Genomic DNA, 21909 nt, shown 5'->3' on the forward strand with positions numbered 1-21909 from the left:
TAGCTGTCAGGAGTAGGAGCTAACTCCACTGCAGCTTCCCTGCTTATTGACTAGAGATTGAAAATCCATTGACCAGTCGATTAGTTGATTAAACTATATTTAACATCCCTAGTCTTGATATTGTAAAACTGAAGTGTGAAAAAGTGTGTTTTTCAACTAAGGCTATAGTTCGCATTTTAAAATGTGAAGTGGAAAAAATGAAGAATTGAAAAGGTAGAAGGACAGGGTCACAAATGTTTCAGAAAAAGGAGCAATCTATATGTTGCAATTAAAAGAACGAGAGTAAACTATGGCGAGTGCTAGATTAATAACAGACAACACATTTTTGCACAGAAATGACTGGTTCCAATAAATAGCTTGAACTGATTTTTTCTAGCATTTCTAAATATTTTTCTTGCAAACACTTAGTGTCCTTCAAAAAACACAAAACGATACAAAAAGAATGCAAGTTTGGTAGTTAAGCAAGCACAGCAGAAGCACATTTCCAAATGCAAAGCAAATAGTACCCATGGATTTATTTTTATTGCTTAACATAAGTCTTACGTTTCCAATACAGGTAGAAACAAAGCAGGCATACGCGGAAAACCGTCAGCAGATAAATAACTCACAACTGCTCACAATTCCTGTGTTCAGGGTTAAGGATTAACTGAATAAAAAGTTCTTTGTTTGGGGTTTCCACTCCCCTGTGCACTCAGTAGGAATTTCTTCACAGCTGCATTACAAAGTAGGGACCTGAAGATCTGAAATCAGTGATAGAAGAGCCTATGGAAGTGTGAAGTGCTTCCAGCACTGTCTCTGCCAAAGTAGTAACAGGGAGCTGTCCACTTGCCCTAGTTCTGAAATTGGCTCATGTTTCTAGGCCAATCTTTGGCATGTTAAAACCTGAGGGTAGTTTAGCAAGACAGAACCATTGTCCGTGTGAAGAGCTACATGTTTGCAGCAATTTTATATAAGATACCTATGTGAATATACGGAACGTGTTATCTTAGTTTGATAAGAACATAAGAACGGCCACACTGGGTCAGACCAAACATCCATCTAGCCTAGTATCCTGTCATCCAACAGTAGTCAATGCCAGATGCCCCAGAAGGGAGTGAACAGAGCAGGGAATCACCAAGTGATCCCTCTCCTTTCATCCGTTCCTAGCCTCTGACAATCAGAGGGTAGGGACACCATTCCTAACCATCCTGGCTAATAAGTATTGATGGACCTAACCTCTATGAATGTATCTAGTTCTTTTTTTAACCCTGTCAAAGTCCTGGTCTTCCCAACATCCTCTGGCAAGGAGTTCCACAGGTTGACTATGCACCGTGTAAAGAAATACCTCCTTTTGTCGGTTTTAAACCTGCTGCCTACCAATTCCAGACAAAGTCAGAAGTTCCCCATAGCATGCACATGGATGCGGTTGTTGGTAGGGCACTTCAAGAATTTGAGCTTATTCCCTAGTGTTTTGACTTGGAGTGTGTAGACAATGGGGTTCCCCAAAGAATTCATGGTGATCAGCATAGCAGTGCAATTTCGAAACACATAGACACTTGGATACAAATCAGCAGGGCACAGGCTATGGGCTGCATCAAACACAACTCCTGCAAAAAAAGGTGCATAGGAAACCAGGGCCAGAAGCCAGATGAAGATGCTTGTTCTGGCAACCTGGACTTCAGCTGATTTGTAGGTGCCATTGACTTGTCCACATGCTCCCAGGGTGAACTTCTGTTTTCTCAGGATGACAATGATGCGAAGGTAGGTGAATAGAGGCAAGAGAAAGGCCACCACACAGTTGGGAATGGTGATGAAGATGAGATAGTCAACACAGAAGGGGCTGTAGAGAGCCGAGAGGTTTTCTTGGTTGTGCAAGCAGTTCCACCCCACTAGAGGCATGCAGCCCAAAAAGAAGGCAAGTGCCCAGTTAATTAGAGCTGCAGCCAGTGTCTGGTTTCTGGAAACTCGGTACCTCAACTTGAGGCTTCCTGCCACAGCCAAGTAGCGCTCAATTCCAATGCTGACTAAGTTATAGATGGTGGACAGAATAGATACAGTATAAAAGGCGTAGGCTATGAGGATATCCTTTGATCCAAAAATGGTGCTTTCCGGATTAGTGATGAACAGCATGGCAATCCAAAAGCCCGAAGAGCTGGTGAGGAGATCAGAAAAAGCCAAATTGCAGAAAAGAATGAAGATGGGTTTGTGCAGATCCTTGGTGGACAATATGATAATGATGACCGCGCAGTTGAAGATCACAGAGATTATATTAATGATCAGTTGAGGGATGCCGAGTGCAAGGACTAGATGCGAGCTCCAGATTTCAGAGCTGCTGACAGAACAGTTCAGGTGTCTCTTCATGGTGAAAAATCCAGTTTTAAATGGTTCCAAAAAAACACTGCAATGCATATCCTACAAGAGCGAAAAGAGCAATGTCTATTCATGCCCCCCTGCCATGAGGTTCAAAAGTGTATCTTGTTGGTGGAGTTTCTGTTGCCACAACATTATCCTAAAGAATGGATTACATTTCAGCCCTTGGTGCATTTAAGCACTTGGTTATCAATGCAGGAGCAAGGCTAAACCCCTCCAGGTTGCTAGGATAACCAAAGGTGGCAAACATATTCAGTAAAGTACAATTCATCTATCTATAGCAACCTTCCTCTGCCTACAGCAACCTTTATCAAGCAGTAAATATTGATTGCCTACAGTGGAATTATATTATCAGATTAGTAATTATAAAGTCTCTGATGGTATCCCCTGCCCCCACAAAAAAGAAACAAATGTGGATTCAGGCCCTAATTCATAGATAGTTTAGACAGAACTAGACAGATATGCTAGAAAATTAAGTAAAATACTCTAATACTTAGCAGAGCATGTCACTGGGTGGAAATTTTAGGTGGAAAACAACATTTTAGCTTCACCATCCTGTGACTGGATCCAGCAAAGCACTTCAAAATGTGCTTAAAGTTAAGTTTATGAGTAGTCCCATTGAGTTTAGTGGAGTTCTCATGTGCTTAACATTAAGCATGTGCTTACGCACTTTTGCTGGCTCAGGGACCTGGTCTTCCTTCAATTTCTTTGTAGGAAAAGATGCCAGTTTATTGCCCAGCTTTCATTTCAGAGTGAATCTTAGAGTTTACAGACCTCTTTCTAGTTTTACCTTCTTTATTGAAATCAGCCATTTTCTCCCTTCTTTAGACCTGACAGGAGTCAGTGCTGATAATTTCTTAATCCCACCTTTCACAGAGAGTTGTGAACTGTAATCTCACCTCAGAATGGTTCTAAAGGAGTTACCCCTACCAGAAATGTTACTAGCCATTAACACTGCCACACCACCCCCACGAGTTACAATAAAAAAAAACTGTTTTATGCACAAAACTATATTACCTTACAGAGGGAGTACATCAGAAGCAATTTGAGAAACAGAACTAACAATCTAGTAGCTGAATGCTTGATGTTCTCACACTTGCCACTGATCTGAACAGTAGTTCAATTTTTCTAAGCACAGTGCAGACACGGTCAGATAATAGATCTTCAAGACTGCAGTGAAGTCAATGCAATATCCCAGAGGGACCCACAGGCAGGGGGGAAGGGTCTGCCCACACAGAGCTGATTACAGAACTGGAGCTCATATTTTCAGGCATGACATTCAAAAATATTTCATGACCAATAACTAAATATATCCATTAGTAGGATTTTCCAAAGCACCCAGCAAGCTAGGCACCAAAATCTTAATGAAATCAATGGCAGTTAAACACATACACTGCTTAGGTACTTTTAAAATCCCATTGTATGTAGGGTTGCCAGATGGTTTAACCAAAAATACTGAACCCCTTCTCCCCCCGGCAAAAAAAAAATCACTGGGGAAAAAATTCTGTTGATGGGGAAAAAAAAGGGGGGGGGGAGGCCAAAGTTTTTGACCGAAAGAAAAAAAAAACCCAAGAGTTAAGCATTAATTAATTAATTAATTAAATTAAATTAAACAGCATGGCCCCTTTAAGTGTGTGCAGAGTCAGAATAGGGATAGGAAGAGAAGAGGTTGAGCGCTAAGACCCAGGGAAGGCATTGCTTCCCCTTGCTTCAGCTCTTTAGGGCCTAAGCCTAGGCCATTTTGTTTTCTTAGTCGAGCCAGAAAGCAGCTTCCCTGCGGAACCAGGTAAGCAGGGGGTTCAGGGGCGGGGGTCCACGAGGTGTACAGCTAGTTTGGATAGGAAGCCTAATCCGAACTAGCTAGTCCGTGCCGCGTGTAGCCGCGCGGCACGGGGTCCGACCTAGCCGGCATTTAAAAATGGCGCCGGCCGGCTTTATGCAAATGAAGCCTGGGAAATTCAAATCCCGGGCTTCATTTGCAACTCCGTATGACTACATTACCCCCCCTAGTTCGAACTAGGAGGGTAGTGTAGACGTACCCATATTGTTTTTATTGCCCGCTTGAAGGGCAGAAGAGAGAAAAAACACAAGAAAAAAAACACCACCACACACTATGGGACTCCAGCCAGGGCAAACTCCCAGGAAAACTCCCCTGTTGGCTGCTCACTGCATTCACTCTGGCTGCCTTTTTATAAGGCTACTGGCTTCCATCCTGTACTCGGGACGGAAGAATCCCAAACATTGTTACGGGCTGGGGACTGACTGGCTAAGTAGCAGTTTAGCAGAAAAGAACCCGGGGATTACAGTGGATGATGTAGGCTGACCTTCTGGTGAGGGTAATCAATTATGTATATATGTTAATTACACAAATTTGTATGTTTATTGGATAATGTTAAATGATATTTCTAGGCTGTTTGTGAAAAACAATATGGAGTGTGTATACCAGGTTAGGACAGGGAGGGGCCCTCCACCTCAAAGTGGTAAACAAGAACCGGCACAGACCCGAATTTCCCGCGTTTTCTGAGTTACCTCAGAACTGGTCCCCACCGAGGGGTCATGTGGTAAAAATCACCTCAGGGTTTTCCCTCCCTGAAGGTTTTATAAGCCCGGACGCAGCCCATGGGGGGTGCTGTCCATCTGAGTGGCAGCGTTTGCGCGCGTTATCAGCTCTCTTCTGAGACCACTAAGGGATCTGATCCAGCTGCAAGCCAGTCAAAGGAATAGAAGAGGGCACCCCATCCACTGTCTTCCATCTAAACGAGTGTCATGTGACTGCCATCCTCATCAGGGTTCCTGTACCACCCGCAAGGGGCTCCCCAGCATTCCTCCCTGAGGCCTCACAAGCAGCCCAAAGGTTGCAGGTCCTGGGCAACACACCTCTGGCTCAGCCTTTCCAGTCCAGAAGAGTAAAGGAACCATTTGTATTTGGGGTAGAACTTACCAATTATTTTCACGCGGTCAGAGCCGGTCCGAGCCATTCACACGCCCCGGGACCCTGGCATGCTCCCAGACATGCGGCGCCCCCCGCTCCCGGGTGCCCAGCGCATGCACAGCCCCGCCCCCGGGGCACGCGGCGCATGTGCAGTGCCACCCCCACCTGGCCCGGCAGCCCTGCGCGGCGCTCCCTACAATGGGATGCCCCGGTCGGCCCGTACCTTGGGCCAGCTCTGCACGCAGTCCAGTTGGGACATAAAGGCTACGTCAACGCTGGCGGCTTCTTGCACAAGAATTCTTTGGCAGAAGAATTCTTGTGCAAAAAAATCTTCCACAAGAGCGTGTCCACACTGAGATGTGCTTTTGCACAAAAGCATCCGTAGCAGTGTGGACGCTCTCTTGCGCAAGAAAGCTCGGATGGCCATTTTAACCATAGGGGCTTCTTGCGCAAGAAATTCGTGTTACCTGTCTACACTGGCCTCTTGTGGAAAAGCTCTTGCACGAGAGGGCTTATTCCTTGTGGGGAGAGAAATAACTCTTCCAGAAGAAGCCTTGTTTTACAACGCTCTACTGTAAATTTACTTGCGCAAGAACGCACGTGCAGTGTAGACAGCAGGCATGTTTTTGCGCAAGAACAGCTGTTCTTGCACAAGAAGCTGCCGGTGTAGACATAGCCAAATGTTTTTCCACTGTTTTGTTAAAGGGTATTAGTTTGCATCAGGTTTCTGCCCTGCTTTTCTCTTAGTATTGTATAAAATCCCTAATACAGTTTCTTCTTGTTTTCATCTTTAATTGGAGTCTGTTTTCCTTTATCAGCCTAATTCACAGCTCATAGACCCTGAGGGAGGAGGCAGATCTGTTTTCTTTTGACTAGGGTTTCACTATCAGGCCATATTTGAGTGTTATCCAGGCCCCAGGGGTAACAATGAGAAGCTGGATATGAGTCAACAGTGTGCCCCTGTAGCCAAGAAGGCAAATGGCATACTGGGGGGTATTAGGAGGAGCATTGCCAGCAGATATAGAGCAGTTTATTTGGCATTGTTGAGGCCACATATAGAAAATTGCATCCAGTTCTGGGCCCCCCATGGTAGAAAGGATGTGGATGCATTGGAGGGGGTGTAGCGGAGGCCAACCAAAATGACTAGGGGGCTGGAGCACATGACCTATGAGGAAAGGATGAGGGATTTGGATTTATTTAGTCTGAAGAAGAGAAGAGTGAGGGGGATTTGATAGCAGCCTTCAACTTCCTGAAGGAAGGTTCCGAAGAGGATGGAGAGAGGCTGTTCTCAGTAGTGACAGATGGCAGAACAAGGAGCAATGGTCTCAAGGTACAGTAGGAGAGGTCCAGGTTGGATATTAGGAAAAACTCTTTCCCTAGGAGGGTGGGGAAGCACTGGAATGGGTTATCTAGGGAGGTGGTGAAATCTCCATCCCTAGAGGTTTTTAAGTCTCGACTTGACAAAGTCCTGGCTGGGGTGATTTAATTGGGGTTGGTCCTGCTTTGGGGAGGAGGCGGGACTCGATGACTCCTGAAGTCTATTCCAGCCATAGGATTCTAGGATTACCTGCACATCCCATCGTCCTGGCCCAACCAAACCCTGAATTTGCTTAAGTTCTGATAAGAGGAAGCTGCATACTGAATTTGTTGGTCCTAGCTCTTACCGTTTAGGAGTTCATGAACAACAGACTCACGGACGCATAAACTCTCTCAAATATATAGTAGATCTAGTCCTGATACACATTTGTATTAGGCAAACAACAAGCATCTGTTTTTGTATATACAATCATAGAATACTAGAACCAGAAGGGACCTCAAGAGCTCATCAAATCCAGCCCCCTGACCTCACTCACAGCAGGACCAAACACCATCTAGATCATCCCTGGCAGGTGTTTGTCTCACCTGCTCTTACGTATCTGTGATGATGGAGATTCCACAACCTCCCTAAACAATTTATTCCACTGCTCAACCACCTTGAGCAACTTTCCCCGATGTCCAACTTAAACAAGGGGGAGCAATCATTTTTTAAAAGGGGCTACTCCAAGATTTTGGAAAGTGGTTGAGGGCTGCACTCTTCCATGATATTAATGGAGAAGATTATGGAGCAGGTAATTAAGGAAATCATATGCAAACACTTGGAAGGTAATAAAGTGATAGGGAATAGCCAGCATGGGTTTGTGAAGAACAAGTTATGCCAAACTAATCTGATAGCTTTCTTTGATAGGATAACGAGCCTTGTGGATAAGGGAGAAGCGGTGGATGTCATATACCTAGACTTTAGTAAGGCATTTGATACGGTCTCGCATGATATTCTTATTGATAAACTAGGCAAATATAACTTAGATAGGGCCACGATAAGGTGGGTGCATAATTGGTTGGATAACTGTAGTCAGAGAGTTGTTGTTAACGGTTCTAAATCCTGCTGGAAAGGGATAACAAGTGGAGTTCCTCAAGGGTCTGTTTTGGGACCCGTACTGTTCAATATCTTCATCAATGATGTAGATATTGGGATAGAGAGTACGCTTATTAAGTTTGCAGATGACACCAAACTGGGTGGGGTTGCAACTTCTTTGGAGGATAGGGACATAATTCAAAATGACCTTAGCAAGTTAGAGAAATGGTCAGAGGTAAACAGGATGAGGTTTAATAAAGAGAAATGCAAAGTGCTCCACTTAGGAAGGAACAATCAGTTCCATACATACAAGATGGGAAGCGACTGTCTAGGAAGGAGCATGGCGGAAAGGGATCTAGGGGTCGTAGTGGACCACAAGTTGAATATGAGTCAACAGTGTGATGCTGTTGCAAAAAAAGCAAATATGATTCTAGGTTGTATCAACAGGTGTGTTGTAAGCAAAACTTGTGAAGTCATTCTGCCGCTCTACTCTGCACTAGTTAGGCCTCAGCTGAAGTACTGTGTCCAGTTCTGGGTGCCACATTTCAAGAAAGATGTGGAGAAATTGGAAAGGGTACAGAGAAGAGCGACAAGAATGATTAAAGGTTTAGAGAACATGACCTATGAAGCCAGGCTTCATGAACTGGGCTTGTTTAGTTTGGAAAAAAGAAGATTAAAGGGGGACATGATAGCGGTTTTCAAATATCTAAAAGGGTGTCACAAGGAGGAAGGAACAAATTTGTTCCTCTTGGTTACTGGGGACAGGACAAGGAGTAATGGGCTTAAAGTGCAGCAGGGGAGGTTTAGATTGGACATTAGGAAAAAAATCCTAACTGTCAGGGTGGTCAAATATTGGAATAAATTGCCAAGGGAGGTGGTGGAATCTCCCTCTCTGGAGATATTTAAGAACAGGTTAGATAGATATCTGTCAGGGATGGTGTAGACGGAGCTTGGTCCTGCCTTGAGGGCGGGGGGCTGGACTCGATGACCTCTCGAGGTCCCTTCCAGTCCTATTATTCTATGATTCTATGATTCTAAGATGTGGGGTCTGGAATGGAAGTTGGGTGCAGAAGGGAGGTTGGGGAAAAGGACTGGGGTGCAGGAGGGAGAGTGAGATCTGGGAGGGAGTTTGGGTGAAGGAGGCGGTTGTGACTTGGGGCACTGGACTGTGGTGAAGGGATTTGGGTTGTCATCTAGGACAGGGAGGAGTTGTGACCTGGGATGCAGGGGTTTGGGATGTGATTTAGGGCACGAGGGGGTTGTGACTTGAGGCAGGGGATTGGGATGCAGTAGAGGGTGCATGGGATTTGGGTTGTGACATAGGGCAGAGAATTGGGGTGCAGGAGTTTGGGTTGTGAACTAGGGCAAGAGGGGATTGTGATATGAGGCAGGGACTTGGGGTGCTGGATCTGGGGGGGATATGGGTGCAGGAGGAGGACAGAGGGTTTGGGTATGTGGAGTATGGGACGGGGGGGGGGGACAGAGGGTTGGGGAAAGGAGGGGCTGGGATGCCAGAGGCAGGCTCTAGCCAGGAGACTTCTCTGGGTGACTCCCAGCCAGCAGCACAGCATGTTTCTCAGGAAGGTAGCCTGCCTTGCCCCCGAACAGGCTGCAGCCATGTGCTCTGGAGCCCCTTGTGCTTCCTGGCTGCCTATTATTGAAACAGATACCTCCCATTGGCCGGTTTCTATCCAGAAACCGGCCAATGGGATTGTGTTGGGGGAGAAGGGGGGGCGGGAGCAGCTCCTAAAGCTTTCCCTCTTGACTCACATTTTTTAAAGAAAAACTGCCCCACAGCTGCATTTCTGAGCAGAGTGCAGGTGGGGCGAGTCAAGCGGGGACCTTCCCTGGGGCTCTCCACAGTGTCTGCCGGCTGGATCCGGTGGCTTGGCGGGCCGGAGGTGGCCCGTGGGCCATATTTTGCCCAGGCCTGGTGTAAGCAGATAACATAATGGCGACTGATCCCCAGGGAGGAAAAGAAGGGAAAGGCCTTTGAGAGAACCTCACTGATGGAGTATCAGAGGGGTCACCGTGTTAGTCTGACTCTGCATAAACAACGGGCAGCCCTGCGGCACCTTCTAGACTAACATTTACTGGAGCACAAGCGTTCGTGGGCAAAGACCCACTTCGTGCACATGCATGGCGTGGAAATTCCAGCGGCATCACTGCTCAGGGCAGCAGGATTCGGGGGCGTGGGGCTAATGCTGGGCTGGTCAATATTTGGGATTTCGGCCTCTCCTCAGCTAGGCTCATGGCCCCCACGCTCCTGCCCAGCCCAGTGCCCATTTCCCAGCCCCTCAGGGCTCCTCCCCCCTTTGCACCAGGCAGGCAGGGGAGCAAGGAGCCCTGGGGGTGGAGCCCAGCCCGGAGCCACACCCCCCGCTCCAGGGCTCGGCGGTCGATTAGTCACGCCCGGTGGAGGCGCTGGGCGTGCGGCTGGGCGGGTCTGGGGGCGGAGGCCCGCACGTGGTTGCCGGCGGGGAGCCATGCAGGCCGGCGGCGGCTGCTGCGTGTGCGGGGCGCAGGGCCCCCCCCCGGTACCGCTGCCCGGGCTGCAGGGCCAGATAGTGAGTGCGGGGCCGCGGCGGGGGAGGGGCCCCGGGCACGGCCGAGGCCCCCCCCCCGGGCCCCTCCCGCAAAACTCTCCCCCCGGGCACGGCCGAGCCCCCCCCCCCCCCCGAACTCCCCCCTCCGGGCCCCTCCCGCAAAACTCTCCCCCCGGGCACGGCCGAGCCCCCCCCCCCGAACTCCCCCCTCCGAGCCCCTCCCGCAAAACTCTCCCCCCGGGCACGGCCGAGCCCCCCCCCCCCGAACTCCCCCCTCCGAGCCCCTCCCGCAAAACTCTCCCCCCGGGCACGGCCGAGCCCCCCCCCCCCCGAACTCCCCCCTCCGAGCCCCTCCCGCAAAACTCTCCCCCCTGGCACGGCCGAGCCCCCCCCCCCCGAACTCCCCCCTCCGAGCCCCTCCCGCAAAACTCTCCCCCCGGGCACGGCCGAGCCCCCCCCCCGAACTTCCCCCTCCGAGCCCCTCCCGCAAAACTCTCCCCCCGGGTACGGCCGAGCCCCCCCCCCCCGAACTCCCCCCTCCGAGCCCCTCCCGCAAAACTCTCCCCCCGGGCACGGCCGAGCCCCCCCCCCGAACTTCCCCCTCCGAGCCCCTCCCGCAAAACTCTCCCCCCGGGCACGGCCGAGCCCCCCCCCCGAACTTCCCCCTCCGAGCCCCTCCCGCAAAACTCTCCCCCCGGGCACGGCCGAGCCCCCCCCCCGAACTTCCCCCTCCGAGCCCCTCCCGCAAAACTCTCCCCCCGGGCACGGCCGAGCCCCCCCCCCCGAACTCCCCCCTCCGAGCCCCTCCCGCAAAACTCTCCCCCCGGGCACGGCCGAGCCCCCCCCCCCGAACTCCCCCCTCCGAGCCCCTCCCGCAAAACTCTCCCCCCGGGCACGGCCGAGCCCCCCCCCCCGAACTCCCCCCTCCGAGCCCCTCCCGCAAAACTCTCCCCCCGGGCACGGCCGAGCCCCCCCCCCCCGAACTCCCCCCTCCGAGCCCCTCCCGCAAAACTCTCCCCCCTGGCACGGCCGAGCCCCCCCCCCCCGGGCCCCTCCCGCAAAACTCTCCCCCCGGGCACGGCCGAGCCCCCCCCCCGAACTCCCCCCTCCGAGCCCCTCCCGCAAAACTCTCCCCCCGGGCACGGCCGAGCCCCCCCCCCCCCGAACTTCCCCCTCCGAGCCCCTCCCGCAAAACTCTCCCCCCGGGCACGGCCGAGCCCCCCCCCCCCGAACTCCCCCCTCCGAGCCCCTCCCGCAAAACTCTCCCCCCGGGCACAGCCGAGCCCCCCCCCCCCCCCGAACTCCCCCCTCCGAGCCCCTCCCGCAAAACTCTCCCCCCGGGCACGGCCGAGCCCCCCCCCCCCCCCCCCGAACTCGCCCCTCCGAGCCCCTCCCGCAAAACTCTCCCCCCGGGCACGGCCGAGCCCCCCCCCCGAACTCCCCCCTCCGAGCCCCTCCCGCAAAACTCTCCCCCCGGGCACGGCCGAGCCCCCCCCCCCCGAACTCGCCCCTCCGAGCCCCTCCCGCAAAACTCTCCCCCCGGGCACGGCCGAGCCCCTCCCCCCCCGAACTCGCCCCTCCCGCAAAACTCTCCCCCGCGGGCACGGCCGAGTCCCCCCCCCCCCCAGCAAAACTCTCCCTCCCGAGCCCCACCCCCCGCAGAACTCTCCCCCCCCTCCCCCCCGGGCACGGCCGATTCGCCCTCCCCCCGCCCGCAGCCACGTCCGGGACCGTGCATCAATTGCTGGGGCCCTTCACTTGCGAAAGGATCCCCCCCCCCCCCCCGTGCTGGGTGGAGGCTGTTGCAGTCAGAAGGGGCTTAATCCCGTCTCCCTGGGTGGCTTGGAGCTGGGGGGTCCCTGGAGCCACTTTCTCTCTCCCTCTGCCTGGGGATGGGGCCAGAGAAGGAGGGAGCCCAGGTCCTCTCCCCCCCCCCCCCCCCTTTGCTCTACAACAGGGAGATTGGTTGTGCTCCTGGTCCTAGGGGTGGGGGCGAATTTGGCTGCCACATTTTTGCTTTCTTTGCAAGGAGCGGGATGGGGGGGGATGAGGCGGTCAGTCACTTAAACAGTCTTGAGCTGGTGTGTTTTAAAATAGCGCTTTTCTTTGTTGCAGTTGTTCTGTCTCCTGCTACAAGAGGCATAAGGGTAAGAAAGGGACTTTGTCTTGGCGCTGCATGTTCTTCTAAATCAATTTTTAAAAGCTGCTAACTTGTTGCTTGTGTCTTTCCTACGCTGGAGAATTAATGTCACTTTGAATTTTTCATAGAGCAATGTATACCTGGACAGGATCAGGTGGTGAAGAAGGTGGTTACAGACACACCCTTGCCTTTCAGAAGAGTTAAGCCGGGGGAAGATGAAGGTAGGTGTACATTTTAAAGCGTACATTCTAGGTATCTATTAACAAACAAGCCTTTGTTGGGCTTCTTAGCAGAAATAGTCACACACAAAGATCAAAAGCTAATGCTAGCTTCTCATTGGAGAAAAAATAGTAGCTCCAAACCTGGGGACTGGGAAAAATTAAACAGATTAATTACATTCCTAGAAAAATAGAGGACCTGTCCATTTAAAAAAAAATTAAGTTGATAAATTGATAAATATATAATCAGAAGTTTCTGTTGAGTAAAATTATCATATGCAGAATGTGGTGTTTCTGGTAAAGAGGCTTTCTCTATCATATGGTGGGAGATTTAATGGTTAGATTATTGCATAATGTTTCTCTAAACAGAAGGTAATTGTGATGATTATCTGTGTTTGATATTTAAATGCAATGATATGCAAGCCTGTTTTAAAAACTGCCTAAATACATTTTAAAACTCCCATAAATGCTGGCATCAATTAGCGAGATTTTTAGAACATAAGATTAAAGCAAATTGAGTATTCTAAAACTTGCTGTGCTTTGAAACAATGTTGTAACTGTTCCTACCTTTTGCAGAATACTTGCCTGCCTTATCAGCTGCCTGCTCTTGTTTATGTAAAGGAGGGAGGTTTTTTTTATTACTGTAAAATATAGCATCTTTGGTAGGTCTGTTTCCTGAAATAATTGTGCCTTTAGCTTATTACAATAGGCTTAAAAAACAAGAATCCTTATACTAAATACGTCTCTATGCTAAAATAATTTGTGCAGTCTACTGTGCTCTAGAGGTGATGCTTATGAGTTTAATCTTAATACATCAGCTTTTTTTGAAAATTAAATACGTAGGTGAGAATAAAACATGGATGTGTAGTTGCCTAGGTTTTCAAATGAGTCCTATAAATGTATCCCAAAAGAAGTAGGCTACGTCTACACTGGCCCCTTTTCCGGAAGGGGCATGTTAATTTCCTTCAAAAGTAGGAATAAGATCCTCCGGAAAAGGGCGCTTTTTCCGGAGGATCGGGGCCAGTATAGACGCTCTTTTCCGGCTTTTCTAAAAGCCGGAAAAAAGCGGCGGACATTTTTATTTAAATGCCGCGGGGGATATTTAAATCCCCTGCGGATTTCCATATTACGATCTCTGAAATTAACATGCCCCTTCCGGAAAAGGGGCCAGTGTAGACGAGCCTGTAGTGTAAAATCCCTTCTTTTGGAAAGTGCCATGTGAGTGAATATGTAGTGTTTTAGGTACTGCAGCTGTGTAAGGCAGTGATGGCCAACCAAGGCTAGTGAGTGGGCTACAAGATTGAAATTAGTCTTGTGCACTAACCATGACCCCAAGAATAAGACTGAATACATGGCATGCTGAATATTTCAAAATAAGTAGAAATGCTTTAATCGTTCATATCTTGATAGAACTGTCACCCACTTCAAATAAAAAAAAAATGTTGACACTTATTTTACAAGAAGTGATGGTACTTGGTCCTGCCATGAGGGCAGGGGCCTGGACTCGATGACCTCTAAAGGTCCCTTCCAGCTTTATGAGAGAGGTATATCTCCATATATTATTATTATTATTATCATTATTATTATATCAAATCCCTGATCGGTCTCTTCCCTGTCTCCTCACCCAAGCTGTCCCAGGTCTTAAACACCATGAATCAGCTGATTCACCATATTCAAGCTCTGAGAGGGAGGGGTAGGACCCAAGAATGTCACCTACCACTGGTGTAAGGTCTTGTTTAAGACCTCTTCATTAAATGGTACTCAGAATGATACTGGAAAATGGGGTGAAGGAATATTTCAAACTGAGGTTTTTACCTTCTTGCTAGTGGCTACTGCAAAGTACCTGTTTTAATTTGGGGGTGGTCGGTAGAAATGTTGCCTTCGCTTTTGGCCCCAACCTGACCACTTTAAATAAATTAAACCACATTTCTGCTTGCCTTAGGAAGCTGTTGGTCGGTAGAGGACATCCTGACGGAAGATGATGAAGGGGATCGAGTCCCGCTGCAGAAGCTTAAACGTTTAGGTAACTTTTAAGATCAATCTGTGAAGTCTGCTGTAAGGACTTCCAGTTTTGCTTCAGTCACCACCACCGCCTAATTCTGTAAAAACTAAGACATATAATGCTCAGTCTTTAGGAGCATTTGTGTTATGCCATCGGGAGGATTAATAAGGTGCGTATTAAGTTAGTCTTTACAAACCGTACCTTCTGAATAACCTGAAGTAGCATAGTGCGAGCACATCCAGAAGGACAAATCAGTAATACATTTTTTGAGTACAGCCACTCTCCGACTTACGACCATCCGCACTTACGACCAAGTGGATCTGAGTTACGAACGGCGATCCGCGCTTACAAACAGCGCGGTCGCCATGTAACTCTATGGGATCCAAGTTACGAACAGTTTGAGTTACGGACCAAGTGTTGGTTCGTAACTCGGAGAGCGGCTGTACTGCCTGTCCCAGTGGGAGAGGCATGCTTTGATCTGGACTTATTCCCCCAATTGTAGGAAAGCAGGTATTTACAAAAGTAGCATCTGCCAAGGCTTTGGGGGGTAAGTTTGAGCTCTCTTAGATAACAGGAAAGCTTTTGGGAGCAGATTTAAATACACATGTAAGTTTCTCTCCTACATGTTACATTTTTCGACTTTCCTCAAACAGATGCAGTATGAGTAGAAGGTTGACTTTAAAAAAAAAAAACCACACCTTTTCAAATCCATGATTAATCTTTCCCTACTTTAAAACTGGTGGCATTCCTCTTCTAAAAGTATTTATTTTTTGAATAGGAGAGTCTAAAGAACTGAAAAGCTTACTACTCAACCCTCACCTGCAGCAATTGCTGCGAACGATAGACGAAGCCAAAGAAAAAGAGTCCCTCATGAAAACATCTATGCAAGAGCCCTTGTTTGTGGAGTTTGCGGACTGCTGCTTGAGAGTTGTTGAACCTCTGGAGAAAGAGAATTTTCCTCTGGACTGAGAGACTGTTCGGGAACAGATAGCTCATCATGAATTTTTCTGTAACAGAAGAGACATTTTACTACGCTGTGCTTTGCTGAAAGAGCCTCAGGTATATTCTTTACTCAAGGTAGAACGCCTGGCTGTCTCACCTCCAGTCTTGTCAAAGGGCAAGCTTTTGTCACAGGTGGCTGAAAGTACTGATGGGAGAGAGGTATATGTGTGCATGTACTAGCAGGAATAGTGTTTTAGTGCTGGATCTTTCTTTTAGTGACAGTTTGTTTGCCAACAGGGCTGTGCTGGGAATTGCTGACGTCAAGAGTATAAGAGAGAAAGATTAGACCAAGTCCACCAGCATTTAACTTGATCTTTCAAATATTTGACAACCTGGCTGAGACATTAGAATTCAGATAGCTGTGCGAGATATTTATTAAAATGCCATGTGCGTAACAAAACGAAATACATCCGTTTCCCTGCCCGATGAAACAAGAAAAAACTCTTTTCTCTGTCACGCCAAAGGTTCCTGTGTTAACCTGTGAGGCTAGTGTTGGAGAGAGATGCAACAACGAGGGGCTCTTTGCAATCTTAGCAGCATCTTGAGTGTGAAACTTTTTATATTTGATCTACATCTGAGTTTGGATCAATACAATCTAAATGTTCAAAAGTAGCATGTTCATTTTTCTTCAACTGGTCAGAAACAGCGAGCCCAATCTTGCATTCCCACTTTTCCTGAGATAATTATGTCCAGCACTAAGCTCCACAAATTCTTGCATTAGAAACCTGCTGTACTCCAGGCAAATGGCTGCATGGTTACTGGGGGTGGTGCTTCCAAACAATAGTGTTCAGATTTCTTGTTGGCTTCGGGTATGTACTGTGACATGCTGAAAAGGATATTTTACATTAAATCAAAGAGCGGTTTGTTCAAATGTTTTCCAACTTTTTTTTAGCCCTATTAATAGGGATATAAGTGACTAGCTGACTATCCAATAAGCAAAAGCTTATCAATCAGTCAACTAGTCACTTCCTCCCACCCTTGCTGTCTCTATCAGAGGCATCAAGGTGGGGGGAGGCAGGAGCTGGTTCCCCCAGCACCATCTCCGGTGGAGGGGAGCGGGGCCCTGGTTCCCGGCTCACTCCCAGTCCCAGATTCTGTGCCTCTCAGCGTTTAATACATTTAAAAAGCTAAAACACAGCAGGAGGGACCCAGCGTGAGCTGGGACAGCTGATTCCCGGCTTGTGCAGGGTCCTCTGCTGTACACCAGCCTCTTTAAATACATTTAAATGGACATTTTAAACCCCACTGTGACTGCCCCTGCTTATCGACTAATTGATGGAAAATCCATCGACTAGTCAGTTAAATTTAATTTAACATCCCTGCCTATTAAAGGTTGTTCTGATTGTTTGTAGTTCTACTATAGTGTTTTCTTGGTATGAGCGCAGATTTCTTTCTTTCTCCATTAGGTAATGGAGGAAGTGTTAACAGTTAATATACCTGTAACCTTATACTTAGAAAAGTGTCTACTAGGAAAAAAAAATTAAGGCTTGAATATAGCAGCAGATATTTTTTAAATTGCTCCATCTCAAGCAGAAAAAATGTAGCTAGATTAAAACATTTAAAAGCAGCCTCTTGGAAGAAGTCCTTCCTTGAAGGAAAAAGTGCAATAAATACTTAAGATGCCCCCAAATCCACATTATGTAGTGAGCAGTTTTTTCTTATCAAGTAAGATTTGGTTGAATCCAGTGATGGTACAAGCTTGGGTGTGCGGACTGATGTTTGCATGAGGCAGTGGAGACTTCTTGCAATGAAATTTGACAGAGCCCTAGGAAGAAAAAGAAAATGAGTTTTAGTTGTTGGGGAAAAATTGTCAGCCGCCTACTGGCCTCGGTGTGCTATCCTCGCTTAGCAAGTAGCACCTTATTCAGCCTGCAGCCCATTGAAGCTAAACTACTTGCAGAGTGAGTAAATACTGCTCACCCTTAAGTTAGGGTGGTGAAATCTGTCCCTCAGACTTTGGGGGATTTACAGCTGAGATGAATTTGTACAATAAGCCACTAGAACCAGTAGTGGCTACACTACAATGCTTTTAAATAGGGGATTTTGGTTTTGAACTCCAATGTGCATGGCTGCGGTAAACTAGTGCGTGGAACCTCGGGCTCCCAGGGTGCTTTACACAATCATCTTGCACAAGTGTCCCTTCGTGCTACGTGTCCTATGATGCTGCAGAGTTGATTTCATGCTGGGGAACAGGATCATACAGAGCTAGGCTTTTAACCAAAGAGCAGTTATGGAGAAGCCAGTGGGGGGTTGCGTCATGCTCTTTGTGTGTTACCTAATGGACACTTTCCTCAATTTGATCGCTGCTGGTAACAGAGAGGATGGCAACACACTGAACTGATTTCTCAAAAGCTTTGGTGTCTCAGTTTCCTTAGCATATGCTATGTGCCTATACTTAACACTTCCACAAGCATCTTCCCCCTCAGTGCCTCAGACAATATATTAACCCTCAGCATCCTGGTAAAGTGAACGAGTTGTGCCCACTGCACCGATAATTCTAAGTGACATGTCCATGGTCATAGGCCTGGCTGAGCCAGGCAGTCTTCCAGTCCTGTGCCTTAAGCTACAGGACCATCCTGTCTCCCTCAGCTGTGAGCAGTGGCTCACGCACAGGAGACCATGTTTGGACAGTAAATCTCACTAGCTCTGTCATTGTGTCAGCCATGCTGCTGACTTGGAAGCGGTGTCAGCGCTTGGTGCGTTACCTGTGGGAGTGCTCTAATGGAGGTGACACCGCAGCTGAACAGAGTGCTCTTCACGGTGTACCCATTGGTCCGGTGAGGTATTTTCAAGCATGCCAGACGGGACAGGTCTCTTCGAAACCCACCCACTGCCAAGGGGGCAGTAGATAGAACTAGTCCAAGTGGCCAGAACTGGATGATTGCACTTAGAGGCCACATCTTTTCAAGCGGACGAGGTGACAAGGAAATGGTAGCTCCCAGGATGCAGGAATGGAGGTTTTCTTCTGTGTAATCCAGCTCCTTTGCTGCGAGCGCAGCCATTCTTGCCTTAGGGAAAGAGACAATCTTCCTGAGAGACTGAAAGGGGCAGACGTAGCTTCCCAGGCCTCTACGTTACTAGAATCTTCCAAAACCAATGTGGGCAATTGAACAAACAGGACCTTCCGCAGAGTTCAACAAGTGTATGGCTGGTTAAAACAATGACCCCCTCTAAGTGAAGCTGAAAAGCAACTGAGGAGTTGATCCTGTAACTCTTAAGCAGTAAGTGCCTACTGGGTACTAGTGAACATGGGAACAGCTCTCCCTGCTCCCGTCCAGGTGGGGCCGGAAGCGACAGCCTGGGAGGCCAGGGGAGTGTTGCTGCCTCTAGCTCTGCACAGGACTGCTGCCTCCCATGACATAGGGGCCCTTTCCCATTCAATCAATTAACTGGTTAAACTTAATGTTTAACCAGTTAACTAACTAAACCCTCAGAGGGGACTAACAGTAGGACTGGTCCCTGAATTCTTGCCTTTCCCCGCTCCCTTAGCTTGAGGAAACTAACTCTGGTCACAGGAAAGGAGACGCCAGAGCTGTTTTCTTTACTCCTCTTTCTTCACGGGGAACGAGAACAAAGGAAGGGATAAAGTCAATGTCAGCATCGTGCTTTGAAGTGTTCTTTATAACTCCTTGAAGGAGGAGACTATTTTTCAACACATAAAAAGAAGCAGGGAATGCAACCGACTCAAGGCAGTTAGTATGGTACTTACTTGCCATTTCCTCCAGGCATGCTTTATCAGAGTAGCAGCCCGCCGCATTCTTTGGAAATGTTTTTTTGCCAACCAAGCACGAACACCTGAAGATTTAACCAAAACCCAGTCAAAATAAAGGAATTAGAAATTGTAGGGGCTCTCAAAGCACTCACCTGAACAACATCCCTAATGCATACTACTGACTTTAAGTAGCGACCAACTGACTAATCGAATAGTTGATGCACAATGTATCGATAAGTCAATTGGGGGGGGAAGGGATAGCTCAGTGGTTTGAGCATTGGCCTGCTAAACCCCAGGTTGTGAGTTCAATCCTTGCAGAGGCCATTTTTGGGGCAAAAATTTGGTAGGGATGGCACTTGGTCCTGCTGTAAAGGCAGGGGACTGGACTCTGACCTTTCAAGGTCCCTTCCAGTTCTAGGAGATAGGCAATCGCCATTAAATTAATTATTAAAAAGATAGGGCGCTTCCGTGTTGAAGTGTAGCAGCAACCCTAAGGCTGCCGCAGGGAGCCTGGGATCAGCTGGGGACTTAGCTGACCCTGGGCTCCGTGTGACACTGCCGCTTTGAAACACTGCAGGGAGCCCAGTGTCAGGCTCCTCACAGCGTTTCAAAGCAGCAGCACAGCACGGAGCCCAGGTCAGCAGGGGAGTCCCCAGCTGATCCCAGGCTCCATTCAGCACTGCACTGCCGCTTTGAAATGCCATGTGAAGCCTGGGGACACCCCAGCTGGCACCGTGCTGCATAATGTTTTAAAGCGGCAGTGTCACATGGAGCCCAGGGTCTAGCTCCAGGCTCCAAGCAGCACTGCCACTTTAAAGTACTCCCTTCTTTCCCCCACCCCCCATTGGTGCCTCCTTCTGATAGGGGCAGGAAGAGGGGGAAGCGACTAGTCCTTCACATCCCTAGTACACATTTCCCAATTGTAAACTTTGTGCCAATGTTCAGTTATGGTACCAAACTTTGATAATCTGACTAGCCAATCTGGCGGGAGATGTGACTTCAAAAACAACAACTGCGCCCATATCGGATTTCACCTACCGGCTTGGATGATGGTAGCAGACCAGCTCTGCTTTGATAGCTTCCTCTGCTTAAATCTTCTCCAGCAACACTGAATGCAAAACGCACTCTCAGATAATACTGCCGCTCTTCTAGCTTCAAGTTGTTCTAGCTGCGTCAAGGGAAAATCTTGCAGTTAGTAGTCTGCATATTCATTCATACGTATTTGGACAAAAGTTACGATTGGCCTAATTGTTCGTTCATTTATAACAGGGATCCTTTAGTATTTTGAATGAGCACATTTTAGAAAGCCAAAACAATGGTGGGGTAATCTATGCAGGGAGATGAGACCATTTCAGTTTCTAGTACTGTAGATCCTACTTTCAAAAGCTAAGAAAAAAAAAAACCATGCTAAATTGTCTGCGGAGAGGGACGAGACCTGGGGTGGGGAAATGCCTAGCAAACAGACACCTATCAAAGCCAATTACAAGTAACTTATGTCAAGTGGTCTGCTTAATTAGCTCATGTCAGATTCAGCAAAGCATGTAAAAGGACAGTGACATGCATGTGTATGTTAAGCACACACTTTGGACAGGAATTTGACACGTGGACAAATTTTATTAGCCTGAAACTGAATCCTCTTCTGTACACCTGTGAGCAGCTATAGCAAATGTGTTGGCAGGGAAGCAGGCACCATGGTCCATGCCTCATGGCTCTGTCCCTTACTCAATGGAGATGTGTTTGAAACCTTTCTACTCCTATTGGATTGTTTTCACAATGCACCAAAGTGTAAAAGGGTGGGGTTTTTTCCCCAATAAAGCGAACAGAGTGCCAAAATTCTCGTTCCACTGAAGTCAGCCGTTGTGTCTGTCGTGGAATTGGGATTTGCCCTGTACTGCAGAAACACCTCTTTGCCCTTCCAAGAGAGGGATGTAACATGCTTACCATGGAGTTAGTCAAAAAGACTTTGGTTTTTCCACAGTACATTGATAGTTTGTTTAGTTTGGTCTCGGTTTGCTTCAGGGAAACAGCACTGTGTCCCACTGTCACTTTCTGAAGAATATCCTGGATGACAAAGCGTAACGCTTCATCTTTGTCGGCTGTTGGAGCCAAACCTGCAAAATACAAGATGCTGAAGGGAGGGAAAGTGAAGCGTCTCATTAAAATCTGGGAAACAGTCTCATGGACACCAGCTCCTGGTGCCTCTGTATCAGAGGCAGCAAGGGCAGGCAGGGGGTACCTGTAGTCATTAGGATTAACTGATCAGACCAGGCTTGTCAGTTAATTGTTTACACAACTATTCACTAACATCCCTAATCCTGAGGGTGCTGGGCCAAGAAGATCCAACCTGTAGATGGTGTCAGCTGTTCTAACTGGCTCAAACTACCAACATTTCCTAGCTTATTGGGGCTTCCTTTTCCAAACTTGACTAGATTAAGTTTAAAATGGGTTAGGATACTACATGTGACAGATACTTTCCATTGGCTCTCTTAATACCCTCTTTTAAATAGCCCGTCTTTCAGGAATTCATAGTAGACGTATTACCTTATGAGTAGGATTACTTTTTAAAACGCATCCACGACCGTTGCTTTTAAATACAGACTTGCACAGAGAAGCGTT

General features: G+C 48.2%; 3 protein-coding genes across 7 annotated transcripts in view; 1 reads left to right on the forward strand and 2 right to left on the reverse strand.

Annotated features, from left to right (window-relative positions):
- Positions 1 to 1371: 1371 nt before the first annotated feature.
- On the reverse strand, positions 1372 to 2340 carry LOC102453320 (lysophosphatidic acid receptor 1-B-like). Its single transcript, XM_006138717.2, has one exon. The coding sequence runs from the start codon at positions 2338 to 2340 to the stop codon at positions 1372 to 1374; it is 969 nt and encodes a 322-aa protein (XP_006138779.2).
- A 7804-nt stretch (positions 2341 to 10144) lies between these two features.
- On the forward strand, positions 10145 to 16917 carry ZNHIT3 (zinc finger HIT-type containing 3). Its single transcript, XM_075904757.1, is given in 6 exon segments — positions 10145 to 10201; positions 10203 to 10240; positions 12335 to 12366; positions 12488 to 12580; positions 14520 to 14600; positions 15358 to 16917. Coding segments are annotated over 6 exon segments (477 nt in total). The 5' UTR covers positions 10145 to 10159; the 3' UTR covers positions 15549 to 16917.
- Positions 16918 to 17207: 290 nt separating this feature from the next.
- Positions 17208 to 21909, reverse strand: part of MYO19 (myosin XIX) — a 48815-nt gene continuing 44113 nt past the window's right edge. For all 5 annotated transcript variants that reach the window (XM_075904748.1, XM_075904745.1, XM_075904746.1 and 2 more), the window contains 5 exons: positions 21235 to 21404; positions 20332 to 20461; positions 19291 to 19376; positions 18287 to 18589; positions 17208 to 17346 (listed from right to left, as the gene is read on the reverse strand). In XM_075904748.1, coding sequence (XP_075760863.1) covers positions 17218 to 17346; positions 18287 to 18589; positions 19291 to 19376; positions 20332 to 20461; positions 21235 to 21404 — 818 coding nt within the window. In that variant the 3' untranslated portion in view covers positions 17208 to 17217. The remainder of the gene's footprint in view (positions 17347 to 18286; positions 18590 to 19290; positions 19377 to 20331; positions 20462 to 21234; positions 21405 to 21909) is intronic.

This window comes from Pelodiscus sinensis, chromosome 21 (genome assembly GCF_049634645.1).
Source record: "Pelodiscus sinensis isolate JC-2024 chromosome 21, ASM4963464v1, whole genome shotgun sequence".
NCBI classification, from domain to species: Eukaryota; Metazoa; Chordata; order Testudines; family Trionychidae; genus Pelodiscus; species Pelodiscus sinensis.

What these genes read in the sequence shown, in the direction of transcription:
- LOC102453320 (XM_006138717.2), bottom strand. Translation starts at nt 2,340, where the DNA reads ATGAAGAGACACCTGAACTGTTCTGTCAGCAGCTCTGAAATCTGGAGC.